Raw genomic sequence first — 14979 nt, 5'->3', positions numbered from 1 at the left:
CCTCCTCCTCCTTCATGATTTTGTTTCTAACAGCTATGTATGCCAGATGGCAAGATAGAATCACAAACTGTGTGTAAGAAAAAAACAAAAAAACAGTAGTTATATGCCAGGGTAAGTGCCATTTGGGCATATAAAGTGAAGTAGGATCTAGCCTTTACTTTTTCTTTGACTCAGTATCCTCTCTGCAAATGGAAATCATAAGCATTGAAAGGATGAATATGCAAAGATTTTGAGACACTTAAATTATAAGGTTAAGGGCCGTTTCAGTACAATAACTAAACGTTGGTTTCAAATCAATGCATATTGTTCCCGGTAAATTCTATGGGAACACCATGCTCCTATCTAGAATCAAAATACTACTAATAATCTATCCCTGCTTACTTGGCTGGCTCAGGCAGAATATCTATTGATTGAGCTACCCAGTGGAGCAAAAGCTAAAATGCAGTGTACATCTTCCTCTGCCACACTAGCCACTGGGGGGTTGGGAAAGGGAAAGCAATAGAGGCCCTATCTACAATGGCATGTTGCTTTTGCAGAAAAGTGGCAACTTTTACTACTCTGGCTACACATCAAAGAGCTATAACTGACCATTTAAGATGATAATAAAACCTACAAAGTAGTAATACAGCAATTAGTTTTACTTTATAGGCAGCTAGCCCAGCAATCTACATCTTGTATGGTGTTGGATCGTGGTTCCAGAGACTCTGTGTACACATAAAATAAACAGACAAAAACCCTCTTACTAACTTTGAGGTAAGGTTGTGACCTAATATTGAAGTTAAAACATATACATGGGCTCATTACAACCAATTAAAAATGCTTTTCATTTAAAAAAATGAAACAAAGGGAGAGGGAAATCTTCAGCTACCTTCTTGGTACATAAAGTATTTTAAATAGTTGAACTACACTGCACATGGAAAACAATATTCTATCTATATGCCTATTTAGTACCTTACAATGGTGCATATCACCAGGGTATCCAAGTGCCTCCCAGAAACACTAGTGATATCTATCTCTCCCCTCCCTACCGATAAGGAGCACCAGAGCGGGCCCTCACCTAAGGTACTTTGGTTTATTCTCAAAGTCAACACTTTATTTAAGAGTTAGAAAAGTTTAAGAGTAACTCTTCTAACAGAGGCATACTTACTTCCTAAGTTTGTGAATGTTTGGGGCAGATTCCCATCTGCACCTGAACAGAGCTCAGATGTATATAACTCCTTGATATCTAACTTACCCCAAGCCACCTGGTTCCTGCACACATTAAATCTGGAGGAAAAAAAGCAATTAACTTACACCTTAAAAATAATGGGTGTAGTAGAACTTCACTATGCTACAGCCTGTAGGAGAGGTGCAAGAGAGACGTCAGGCACAGGAAACTCTGGATTGGCCTCCACCAGTTCTCTGCTGGCAAAAAGTTCCCCTGAACAGGGGGAATTCTCCATTGGCTATCTCTAGCTAGCTTGAACCCCTTTTGGATCACTTAACAGTAAAACGAATGTAGCTGATCAGAAGATCCAACCTTCATGGGTTTAACTGACTCTAGCACTTCTTTTTAAGCAAGTCATTCATTTTAGTTGTAACTAATTAACTTAAACTGAATTATTTTGGGCCTTTATTTCCCTGCTTAAACACATAAAAAAAAACCAACAAAAGTTGAGATGAGTACCTCAGGAGGACCTCCAGTTTTCATCTACCATACAAGGATCCCAAAAAAATGTAGACACTTCCTAAATTTCACACCGCAAACATTCAAACTAGTTGTGCCATGAATCTATATCTACCAAAAAACAAAACAAAACAAACCCCAAAAAACAAAGATTACCACATACAGTCCCTGCAGCCTACGTGTCTGAGTCAAATTCTGGTTGTGTCTTGAATTTCATCCATAAAGTCCAGTTGAACTCAGTGAAGCTCAAGGATATCACCTGACTTGCCCAAGTCACAGCAAATTACTATGTGCAAGTACAGGTTATGAAATAATCTCTACCCCACCTGACCTGAAGTATAGGCACAAACTGCTATATGCAGTAGACATAACTTGTTTTTTTATTTTCTTTCAGTTGTAACCAACCACTAAAGAACAGATTCTCACTCACTCGCTCTCACGCATATATCCAGATGAAGACTATTAGATAAAAGCAGTTACTGATATTAGGGGTGCACCAATAGAGATTTTGGGGGTTAATATCGACAGGCGGTTTTTAAGGAGGCATATCAGCCGATACCAATACAACTTCTGATACAGCTACGTGCAGCTGGTAAGTCTGTTGTGATGAAAGGGGAGGGGGGAGGGAAGGGGAGTAGTGGGGGTAGATCAACGCCCACCGCAAAGTGGGAGGAGTGGGGCAGAGGATGGGGTAGGCGCTGCCCAGCTGGGGCGGGGCAGGTGCAGGATGGAGCTGCGGTTCATCCGGGGATCATGGGACAGGGGTGGCAGCTCCAATTGCTGCACACTGCTGGTCTGGGAGTGGCTTGTCTGCTTGTCCAGTGGCTCCTGCCACCACTCCCACTGCTTGTCCAGGAGGGCATGGTGAGGGGTGCCCCCAGATTTGGGTGGGGTGGGGTGGGGTGGGGCAGGGCAGGCCAGGTGGGCTGCAGCTGTGGGCAGGGGCCAGAGGCCATGCTGCGCTGTGCTCGAAGCGGGTGCCAGCGGCACTTGGAATGCAGCCTCCAGCCCCAACCTGCAGCTACAGCCCACCCAGCCCATCCTGCACAGAACTGGGGACCCCCCTCCCCCTCCGGTGCTCTCCTGGACAGGTGGCAGGAGCCACCAGATGAGCAGATGAGCTGCTCCTGGACCAGCAGCGCGCAGTGGCGGGAGCCGCCACCCTCTCCCTGCACCCCCCAAACAAGCCGCGCTCTGTCCCACACCCACCCCACCCCGACTGGGCGGTGCCCACCCCCAGCCCCAACCCCATTCCTCCCTCACCGCAGGGGTTGTTGATTTGCTCCCCATGCCCCTTCCCTCACCCATCCCCTTTCACCACAACAGACTTACCAGCTGCACGCAGCTCTCCATGCTGCCGGGCTGAGCTCCTTGCTGACTGTGTGCTGCACTGCAGCTGTGCACACAGGCATTTATCAGCCACATTATGGCCACATCAGGCCGATTTCCAATACAGTCAATTTTTTTTATATAGGTGCCGATCCAATATCAGACTGATGTATCGGTACAGCTCTAACTGATATCATTGCTCTATTTCAATTTTTTGCTTCAAGAGTTTTAACTAAATTCTAAAAATGAAGGGTTATTACCCAGCCATTTCTGAGCAGGAAAAAATCCAAATGAGAGAGAGAGGCAGGTCAAATTTTCAAATTAGAGTAATTTTCAGTGGTCTGTAACTCAAATCTTTAATGTTCCAGAAAAAAATAATTTGACTGATGGCCAAGATAAATGTGTTTTCCTGCCTAAAGCTATACTAAGTATTAAATCTGAATGACGAAACAAATTCTGTTTCACTGAGGAGTTCAATATTTTGGTATTTGGTTTTGTTCCATTTGGAATGAAAACCAATTTTTTTTTTTAATTGTCCATGAAAGGGAATAGGAACATAGGACCAACAGGAGTGGAGACCAGTAGCAACAGTATTTCTAGGCAGGCAGCGGTGAGAGAGTCAACCAACTTCCTGGTTTATTATAATCTGCTTTATAATCTGCCTGATCCTTTCTAAATTCTTCATTCCACAGCTGTTAACAACCCTCTCCTTTTTAATCAAGCTATCCTTTGTTCCACAGTTCTGCTGTCCATTAGCTGCTCTTGGTAATGAAACTCCTATTTCACAGCCCTGCAGATTGTTTTTAATTTATTCCAAAGAAGTTATATTTATTTTTGCTTCCATCTTAAACTGAATAATGCAACCCTAGGCCCCTGGCATATTTGTGAAGCTTCTAGTTTATTTTAACTGGAGAAAAATGTGTGCTGTTTTATATGTAATGATATACCTATTATCTGCACCCCCTTTTCAAAATTCTAGATCTGCCCATGCACACAGTCATGCTGAAAAATAGTTTAGGGTAAGAAAGTGAATAGTATCATTTCCAAAAAAAACTTAGGACACTATCAGTGTAACAACTGAGGTTCCACAAGTTTTGCTCCAGACAGAACCCCAGGAAAGTCAGGGAGTACTTATATGGCCACTCTGCCACCAGAACTGTACTGCTACCCAGCACGTCCACAGGTGGCTGATAGTGGAATGACCTTCAGGGAAGGTTAGCTGCAAAAGGAGCATGGGTAATTCTGATGAATAAGCAGATATGGACCAAGCAGCAGCAGCAGCACCAGGATATGATGGCAATGCTTTCCTTCCTGAAAAACCACATATATTCTTTGATGATGCTATGACATGGCAAGTACAGTTTGCCATTATGATGTCTGTCCAGCTGCCAGCCATAGTTCTGCAATTCCTCAACAGTGGAGCAGGAGGAAAAGTTGTTAGAATTTCAATAGATGCAAAGGCAGATGAAGGCTGCAGTGGAACGAGATCTTTAAATGTCTTGGCCTCTGCCATTGGATCAAGGTCCCATTCTGTCAAGAACTGGGTGGAAGCTGATGTGCGGCAGTTTCTCCACAATAAATCATGCACAGTCATCTTCCACAAAAACAGTTTCTTCAGCACATTTTTCAAGCCCTTTGGTGACCAGTTAGTGACAACGGGAGCTGGATTATGATCATCTGGAATCTCCTAGTTTTGAACTGGCATGAAGGTGGCAGTTACAAAAAGGTCAGTGGCAATGCATAGGGGGTACACGGGGGTGCATGTCACTGACTGGCTGCTGGGGGGGGGCACATGCCCTCCCCTCCCCCCCCCCGACTCAGGTGGCACCAGTCACCCATGAAACATATCATTCTCTACCAGGGAACATCAAGACTGATTTGAGGAGAATGATTAGGAGATCCAAGAATTGATCAGCCACAAGTGTAAGGCCTTTTGTGCTTGGCAGAACAACATCAATTCCAAGCAAAAGAAACTGAATCACCAATAAGTCAAGGCAGAGGCACAAAGGAGGACCTGCAGTATGAAGAATATATTGTGGCAAGATGAGGTGAAGGAGATTCAACAACTCACTGACATCCACCATATGTGCAGTTTTTTCAGTGCCACCAAAACCATCTATGATCTGAGCACTCAGAGACCAAGCCCTTTGAGACTTGAGGATGGAGGAGACCTGATCTAGGGAAGGGGAGCCATCAACACTCATTGGAAGGAGCATTTTGAAGACCTTCTTAATTGAGACTGTTGTTAATGAGAGTGCTTTCAACTCCAATCTCATAACATCCAGTTAAAAATGATCTCTGAATCCCTCCAACCCTTGATGAGGTGAGGAAAGCCATCAAGCAAGTGAAGAATGACAAGGCGTCTGAAGCTGATGGAATCCACACTGAAATCATCAAGCAGTTGTGGAGAGGAGCTCACATCACAGCTCCATGCCCTCATCTTAAGGATCTGGAGAGATGAAGAAATCCCAGATGACCTTCAAGAAGAAAGAGAGGTCCAACTGTGGAACTTACAGAGGGATCACCTTGCTGTCCACCACAGGAAGGATCATTGTAAGAACCCTCCTGAACCGTCTCCTTCCACTTTCTGAAGAACTCCTCCCAGAATCTCAGTGTGGGTTTAGGGCATCAAAAGGCACAACTGATATGATCCTGTCTGCTTGCCAGCTGCAAGAAAAATGCCAGGAACAACATAAACCTCTCTACATGGCCTTCTTTGATCTCAGGAAAGCCTTCATTTGTCAACTGAAAAGCACTATGGAGGATCCTTCTAAAGTATGGATGCCCACTGAAATTCATCACCATTCTTTACCTGCTCCATGATGGTATGTGAACAGTGTTTCTCAGTAACAGATCTATCACAGATCCCTTTTAGTTTAACACGGGAGTTAAGCAAGACTGTGTCATTGATCGAATCCTCTTCTCAATATTTCTTATTGCTATGCTACATCTGACCACCAACATGCTTCTGATCACAGTGGAACTAAACTACCAAATAATGGTAAATTGTTTAATCTCAGTCAACTTTGAACCAAAACCAGGACCACCCCGACCTCAGCCATTGAGCTCCAGTATGCTGCTGATGCTGTAGTGTGTGTTCACTCAGAAGCAGACCTTCAGGCAATCACTGATGTCTTTACCAAAGCACACAAGAAAAAGGGACTGATGTTTAACGTTCAGAAGACTAAGGTTATCTATCAACAAGCTCCTTATGAGCAGTCCCCAGCTCCAGTAATTCAGTTTCACGGTGAAACTTTGGAGAATATTGTGTATTTCCCATACCTCAGAAGCCATCTGTTGCAGAATGCTGACATCGACAAAGAAATCCAACATGACATTAAAAGTGTAAGCACAGCCTTCAGATGCCTGAGGAAACAGGTGTTCAAAGACTGCTACATCAGATTTGAAACCAAGCTCATGGTTATCAAGCAGTCATGACTCTCACCTTACTGTATGCAGCTGAGATGGGAACAATGTACAGGAGACACTTCAAGTCACTTGGAAAGAACCATCAATGCTGCCTGCAGATCTTTCAAATCCAGTGGGAAGAAAGATGCACCAATATTAGCATCTTCTTGTAAGTAAACACTATGAGCATCAAGGCAATGATCATCTGACATCACCTTTGCTGGGCCTGCCATGTCATCCAGATGTCCGACTCAGGCTCCCAAAGTAAGTTTTATTCTCCCAGCTCATTCAAGGCATACACTCAAGAGGTGGGCAGAAAAAGTGCTTCAAGGACATCCTCAAGGCCAACTTGAAAAAATGTAACATAAACATCAACTCATGGGAGATTATTGCCCATATCCACCCCAAATGAAGGAAGTCTTCTGCCAGGATCTCAGTACTTTGAAGCTGTATGATGCCAGTAGAAGATGGAAAAGAGCAGGAGCAGCAGAAACAGCATGTCACAGACTGAACCAAGAATCCAGAAGCCACCCCCCTATTCACACGAAAACACGTCTTAGTTGCAACAGAGTCTGTTAATCCCATATCGGCTTCATCAGCCATCTTCGGATCCACAGATAAAGTAATCATGAAAGACAATCATCCCCAACTGGAGGGATTGCTGATATATAAAAGCAAAGCTCCTGACAGAACCACTATCCAAGATGATAATGCTCTAAAGGAAAATTAGTAGAGGCAGACTGTGTTTATTCACAAGAAATGATCCATTTGCACGTGTAGATGCAGTCTCATTTAGGAGTATTTATCCTTTTTTTTGTGGATTCATTTTCACCCTATTTGAAAATTTATCCTGTCACCTCCCAAAGGTTGCATTCCAGAAGGACCACAAAAACACATCAGATACTCAAGAAACTGGGCCTTGATTATTGGAGTAGAAGTGGAAAGTAGCAGATGAACTTCAAAAGAAAATAAATGTCCAAGCTTTCCTGCTCATTGATCTCAACTCTAGCTTGCAGATCTGAACGCTGTATGGATGGCATACATATATTGCTCTTTTTTTCTTCTATTTCACTGAATAGGAAAGATGTGCATCACACTTCCTGAGTAATGGACAAATTGAAAAAAAAATACAGATCTAACCACTTCTCATTTCAGAAAGCAAAAATCTCCTTGTAGAGTTCACAAACTTTAAAATAACTATTGATGGATGAATCTTCACTAATTCAGATAAGTTGCTAAATGCTTTGGTACTCATACCAACCTAAAGAAAGTCTACTACTTTTTGATAAGATTGAAAAAATGCACTAGAAACCTCTCTAGAACTGGTTAACTTATAAGATTTCCAGTATTCTCTCCCTTTCTGAATAGCAAATAGAAAAGCCAAGTCTGTTGTGGTATTTCAGCACCTCTCTGACAACAGGGAAGGGTAACAAAAGCACAGCAGTCATTATGAAAAAGCCTCTACTGGCAGTTACCCCCCTGAGATGCTGCAGTTACATGCACTTGAACAGGAGAGAAATGCTGCAAAAATTGCTCAGGTACCACAGTGTGGTAACTACTAGTAACAATATCAGCAAAAACGAAACATGATCAAAAAAGAACACAGGTTAGTAAACATTTTTAGACCTTAAAAACTTACTTTGTTCTGGGGAGAAGGCTCAAGCAGAGGGGGTGAAGGAGAGAAGGAAGTATCATTTTTCTCTGAAATAGTCTGTTTATCTGTGGAGAAAAAGAAGATAGCCAACCACAAACTTTTGTACCCTCTGAAACTCTCTGTGTACCTTCAATGGTAGCAACATCTGTGGCATGACAATGTACATTTCCCAAGGACAGCTTTCTGTTATCTCCAAATCGCACATTCTTTTTACCTGCTTAAAATTCTCTCTTAAATAGTCACACTTCTTGTTCTTGAGGCACGTAGGCACTAGCACCTTCTTATGGCCACTCCTGACCCAAGGTACTCTGGCCTTTCTGTGCAATGCACTGCACTCGCCTGCCTTGCTTTTGCTCTGATCTAGTGTAAATTTGGCAGTCTTTTCTTTCTCCCCATGTTCATTGAGCTACCTCTGTCTAGCCCAGTCAGTACTACATACATCTCCTCTCCAGGGCACCTGGCTCCTGAACAAGCTCAAGCTCTCCCCAGCCTATTCACCCACAGTGCTGGGAGCTTTCAAATACACTCTCCACACACATAATCCACACCCTCCCTCTGGATGCCCTCAGTGGTTTCCCAACTCCCCTACTAGCCACCCCATGCCTTGCAATACCTTCACCAAAAAATCATAAGTACACAGAACACATAACCAAAAATTAAACCAAACTTAGCTCGGTCTCCTGCATGCCCTCTCCCAAAGTACTCCCCAGGTTCACCTCTGTCCCCCTGTCTTGTCCCAGCTTCAGGGGCTCTTCTCAGCTACCACTATATTTATAGCACAGCTCCTTCACTCTGTATTAGAAACTCCTCTCTGGGTCAGACTGCCTCGCTCTACCCTGGAACTAGATTTACGTCTCCAAGGCCCACTCCTTCTGCAATGTAAACAGTTTGTCTTAAAGTGACTGTGACAGGGCCGTCCCTAGGGGTACCAATTGGGGTGACCACCTCAGGCCCACGCTTTGGGGGGCCCTGTGGATAGTGCCGTACAGGCTTCACTGCAGCCGCCAGCTTCATGCTCCAGCCACTCGCTACCCCCAACCCTGCACAGGCTGATATGCCCTGGGCCCCACATACCCCTTTCTTCTTTCCCTGAATAATGGGGAAGAGGCATCTATTATAGTTCTCCAGTTATATGGTCTTGTTGTATATTATATTCTTACCATATATTAACTTTCTGAACTTTGCTAGTAACATACTGTTATTCAGTAATTGTGAAAAGAATTTGTAAATAATTAAAGAGAAACTGTCACAGCCTCTCATAATCCCTCTTTATTGGGGACATCTCTTTGCTGTCTTCAATTGTCTTCCCCTTATATTATTTTTTAGTCTGCAGGCTGTTCTTACCCCCTTTACTGACCACAGCAAGTATCCCCCTTTCCCTGAGTCCTTTATTACCTCACCCAGTTTGTCTTATGGTAGACTCTGTGACTAGACATTTTTTCATCTAGAGACAATGTTGCACTGCATTTTGAACAAGGGTTAGACTGCTTTTCCTACACTTTCTTAACAAGATCTATCGTTCTTTGAGGTCATTACCCCTTCAGCAATTCAAAGGAAGAGGCTCTAGTAGAAATATATTGTTAAGAGAAAAGAAGAAAGAAGTTTGTTTCAGTGCTTTGCAGCTAACAGCACAACTTTCATAACATACTTTTGACAGTTTTGCTAAAACTTCTGAGTAGTTCATTAGCCGGAAGTTAAAAATAATATACCTTTATAGAGGTCCCAAACTTTTAGGCAAGACAAAGTCAATCCTTGGGTCAAACCTCAGTCAAGAGTTTAACCAGAAACAGTTAGTTCTTTGATCACTCTAGGCAGCTTCTAAGCATGGCAACAGAGCTAGTGTTAGTTAGTTACACAAGTCATCCATTAGAGAACAAAATACAGAAAAAGATGACTAATCAACACTACAGATCATGTATATTATCGACAAGTTGTTTGAGACTCATTTCCAGACTCTAGAATTATTTACTGATGAAATTCAAGAATAACTGCAGCTATCTCATAAATGTTAGGATTTTGCTGACAGACTTATCCTATGCAATATATAAGATAAGGAAAAATGTATATCTGACACATTATACATTGTTCTAATTGTCATCTTGAAACCTGTTATTTTTCTGGCATACCCCTACTAGCATACAATGCCACATGTACTTGCATGACTCTGTAACTATTAAACAAGAATCGTTCTGGGGCACTCTGTGGTACAACATTTTTGCCTTTTCTTTTTCCAGGGATGACATGCCAGGCTCGAAGTTCTTATGTTGCCAGTGAAATCCTCTGGGGTTATCGTTTTACACCTGTCCTCACACTGGAGGATGGATTTTATGAAGTTGACTACAACAGCTTTCATGAAACGTATGAGACCAATACACCAGTTTACAGTGCCAAAGAACTAGCAGAGATGGCCAACCGAGCAGAACTGCCCCTGACTTGGTCTGTGTCCAGCCAACTAGACCAGCATGCAGAACTCGAAACTGAAGAGGAGGAAAAGAACCAAGAAGACCAAACTGAAAGAAATGGTGATGTGGCAAACTTAGAGAATGAATCCAAAGTTTAAAACTACTGGAGGAATGGCACCATGCAATCCCTTTTTCTCCTCCCTCCCTCCCACCTCGTTTTCTTTTTTAATTACAGGAAAAGACATATTTAAAGATGTGAAATATCTACCTGCCTAATGTCAAATCCAGAGATACATAAACTAAGCAAAGACATGGGTTAAAGCTGCAATATCCCTTACTGATGATGGACTCTGATTATCACCCTTCCAACAATGGGAGATTGCCTTTAGACAAGTATGAGTTCATAATCACAGGTTTATTTTAAATGCCAAAAAAAAAGGGAAAAAATTAACAACAGGGCTAATAAAAGGAAAGTGTTCATTAGTGCTCATTAATGCTGTAGGTCTTGGCTCCAGCTTTTATATATTTCAAGACAGTTTCATAAATTAGATGAGATGCCACCAGAAAATGGGCATTGCAGCTTTAAGACCAAGGGGAGCAGAAATATCTGCAATTCCACAAGATTCTGTATATATGCCTTATGTAATTACTTTCTTTTTAAATTTAGTAATAAATCCAGCATGTACAGAAGTACTGTAGTAAAGAACTTCTAAATAATGTAAATAGATGTGTAATTAATGTAGGTTTAGATACATAATTCTAGAAATGTTGGGACGCAAAAAAAACAAACAAACCCTCTAAATAGGCATTTCTGTTATAATATTTTTTAAATCACCTATATCTTTGGCCCTTTTAATGCATGATATTTTCTTCAGTGTACCAGACCGGCAATGATTTAGGGTACCTCCCAATTCCTTAAAAGATCATGTTATTAACTCTAAAAGCCATAGTCTGGGGTAGGGCAGGGTCAAGAAATTGCAACGATATTACTGAAATACTGTGAAACTGTTTACAAAATGAACCTATTTTTTGTAATATTATAAGGTAAACCATTCCTGACTATTTTTGGCAGTTCATCCTAAATTAGACTGTGGAAGAACCCTGGATAACACAAGAATCTCTACAATGTTCTTTGTATAAAAAGCACTTTTTCCATTGGGGTATCACCCTTCAAGTGCAATACCTGGGGACACTATTCTTTTTCCCCTAAATTATTGGATTAAAACTGTGCAGTTTGCTTTAAAAATAATATAAAAAGCCATCTGAAACCGAATGTTATACATAGATAGGAAGAGAATATTTTTAGCTACACAGTCTGAGAAGAACTACTTACATTTCATCTAGAGTTGCAGTCATCACTGACACATTTTTGCTCCTGAGGCTTCCCACAATATTTTATAACCCTGGATAACTGCCATCAGGGTTTCTCATATAAAGACAGAGACCTGCCATCTGTACTTAGACAAGTGATTCTATAACACTTCTTCACCGTGGGTCTGATCCATGGCTGGCATAAAACGTTTTAAAGGACTTCCTTTGAGGTCCATGATACTATGTTAATTTGCATAGTTTTAGACCACTTGAGGATCTGACCCACCTTTGCAAATAATGATGCAAATAACATCATGTGAGATGATGTCCAAAATAAGGCACTACTGAATGTGACTAAGGACTGGTTAAATCCAGGCCCTCTGTACATTACTAAATCAAACACTACTAAATCAAAGAAGAGGCTCCCACTGATTTCAGTGTGTTTTGGCTTAGGCCTGTGTCCCCTGGTCACATGGAATGGTGTCATCCAACCCGTGGGGCTATCCACAGGCCTTGACATTTGGCAGCAGGGCAGGGCAGTGGCAAAGTTAATTGCCACTCTACTACTACCAAATATCTGGACCCTGGGGAGCCCCACAGGCCAGATAACATATCCCCGAGTGCTAGAACGGGCTGCCATAAGGCCAAATCCAGTGCACAGGGTCAAGTTGGCACATGGGGTTGGGCCAGCACTCAGGATCAAGCCTGCAGCTGGGGTCAGGCCAGCCTGCAGGGTCAGGCTGGTACACGGCCAGATCCAGCATGCAGGATCAGGCCAGCATGCTGGATAACACCCACAAAACAGCCCCATGGACCAACCCTGTACTGGATCTGGCCCACACACTGAACCCATGCCACTTGTCTGACCCATGGGGCCAGTAGCTTAGGAGCACTAGCTTAGGCTCATCAAAAGAGCAACATTTCCCTCAGTCAACAGAAAAAAAAATAACTGCAGCCTTAACGTGTTGTTTTTTTTTTTTATACCTGCCTAGTCTGGAAAGGAAGAATACACTGAAAAGAACTTAAAGTATTTTTGTAGAGAAAAATTTAAGTTAAAATAGACAAAAAATAAAATCTCAGGAGAAATCTAGTGGGCAGGTAGAAATTTTGCACTGTGATACAGCCTTCACATTAATTTCACATCTATACTATATATATATTTTTTTTTTTTTTGCTGTAACAATTGCCTGTCATTAATTTTCACTGAGTGGTTAAAGAGTCTTTTTGAAGCTCCTACAGCTGTGCTTAATACCAAGGTAAGGCTTTGCATGCCAGGGCCACACAGATCAGTCTCACAAAGAGATCCATGTGTGTTTTGTTTCTGGAAATTGCCCCTACCAAGTTTTCACACAGAAGCAGCTGGTATAGCTTCCACACTGTAGGCAGTTGTTTGGGAGATGTACTTTTGTCCCCTCCGCCAGACGACTGATTTTTTTAAACAAGTAAATATAAGTTGTTGCCTATTTTTATTTATTTTGGTGATAAAAAGTGGTTTTGCTACAGGCCCATTTAAAAAATAACAGTCTGCTAGGTCTGCGTGAGAACTTCTGAGTACTTCTGTTTATACATCACACCCTGTCTGTAATGCAACTCTTGACAACCAAGAAAACCATGCGGTAGAGCAGATGGCAACAGCTGTTTCTTTAGAAGGTCTTTTAAAGGAAGGGTCACACTACAGCTTCACTGAAGAACAGTAGTAGCCTTATAACAAAGAACACTATACCAAGAGTATACTACATACATAATGAAGAACAGCCTGTGTGTCACTCTGTAGTCCTATAACAGAGTGCACGAGCTGAAAGCAAAGAATTCCAGCTAGGATGAATCTGCTTCCGGCTCTTGTAATTGACTGGGCCATTCTATAACCCATCGCTGCAGTTTAACAACAGTTTGTCATGTTAATTAAAACAGCAGCTCATAGCCCTATTAAACTTTTTTGTGTCCTTTAGCACAAAAAATAGACTTTTCGCCACTGGGGCATGTGCATGTGTCAGCTATATTTTTGTGAATAGGGCACTGAAAGCTCCAGGTCTCTATTTCTGTGTCTCTCGTTGTCTTGGGTATTCATGTAGTACAAACTGTACAAGTTTACAAAATCTCACTTTTGTAACATGCGCTTAAAATTAGAAGCCTCTGAGGCTTTCAATGGGGAAAGCTTCTCAGAAACTTTGTACTAGAATGTCCCTATCAAACGCCTCTATTTTTCTACAAAGATTGATTAAGCAGTTTAACAATGTATTTTGTGTCAACAATTTCAATTGAACTGTTAAAAAGAAAATAAGAATTGAATGCTATTAATTAACAATGGATTTTCAAAAGCTGAACTTACTGAGTGGTGTTTTCATTATTACAGTATCTAGATTTAACCTGACAATTCTGATTTGTGATCTTATAAAATAGTATCCTGGGAAATGTCAAGGCCTGTGGAATTAAAATTTAAGGCACACAAATAATGTGACATATTTATGTAAGTGGCTACATAATTAACCAAAATCTATCTGAAGTTCACATTTCTGTGTTTCACTAACATATTTTGATGTCTTTTTCTCAGAACCTCTTGTGAAATTCATGAGCAAAATGAAGTCTAAAGGTAAATGTAATGTTCCAGCAATTTACTGTAGTGTTAGATGCTGCCTTCATAGGGGGGCAGTGCTACTAGAGCAGAGTTTCTTTGTATAGACTTCTTCTAGTGGCCTATTGTACAACTCATTTTTTTCTCTCTCTCCTTTTTTTAACTTTTTAGTAAGGGTTTCTAATTTGTGTTCATTCTTTTGCCAAATTTTCAAAGCCAGATCTTCCCACCAATCTAAACTGGATTCCCTCTAGAAACAATCATTAATGCTTTAAAAACTCATTTTTTTTCTGTAAGTTTTATTTTTAAAAATCTAATCTAAAAGTTTTGTCAGGTGCAGTTTGAAAATGTAGCTTCTACTTATAATTGAAAAATAACAATCTCTTTACATATAACGTGACTTGGCAATCACACAGCAATGATTTTGGTTACCCTTGCTATTTTCCACCAGGAGATACTGAAGTTTTCCTCTTAAATTACTGCAGAAGCAGAGCATCAGGTAGCACTAAACATATGCAGTCCTACACCCAACTTGTTCTGAATACCCATGCTATTTTGAAGATGCTCAGGTGTAACAACCTTACTTTGCATAAAGCAGAAGCTGATTCTGAGTAAGAAGCAACTTGAAAACCTATTC

The 14979-nt window shown here is 41.5% G+C and overlaps 1 protein-coding gene across 1 annotated transcript in view; it reads left to right on the top strand.

Moving 5' to 3' along the window:
• The window catches only part of KCNJ6 (potassium inwardly rectifying channel subfamily J member 6), a 70204-nt gene extending 58851 nt beyond the window's left edge, over positions 1 to 11353 (top strand). Inside the window, exon 2 of the mRNA XM_014599025.3 lies at positions 10292 to 11353. Coding sequence (XP_014454511.1) covers positions 10292 to 10617 — 326 coding nt within the window. The 3' untranslated portion in view covers positions 10618 to 11353. The remainder of the gene's footprint in view (positions 1 to 10291) is intronic.
• The last annotated feature ends 3626 nt before the right edge of the window (positions 11354 to 14979 follow it).

This window comes from Alligator mississippiensis, chromosome 1 (genome assembly GCF_030867095.1).
Source record: "Alligator mississippiensis isolate rAllMis1 chromosome 1, rAllMis1, whole genome shotgun sequence".
Lineage (NCBI taxonomy): Eukaryota > Metazoa > Chordata > Crocodylia > Alligatoridae > Alligator > Alligator mississippiensis.
The sequence above is the reverse complement of the archived record's forward strand: the minus strand, read 5'-3'. Positions and strand labels throughout refer to the sequence as shown.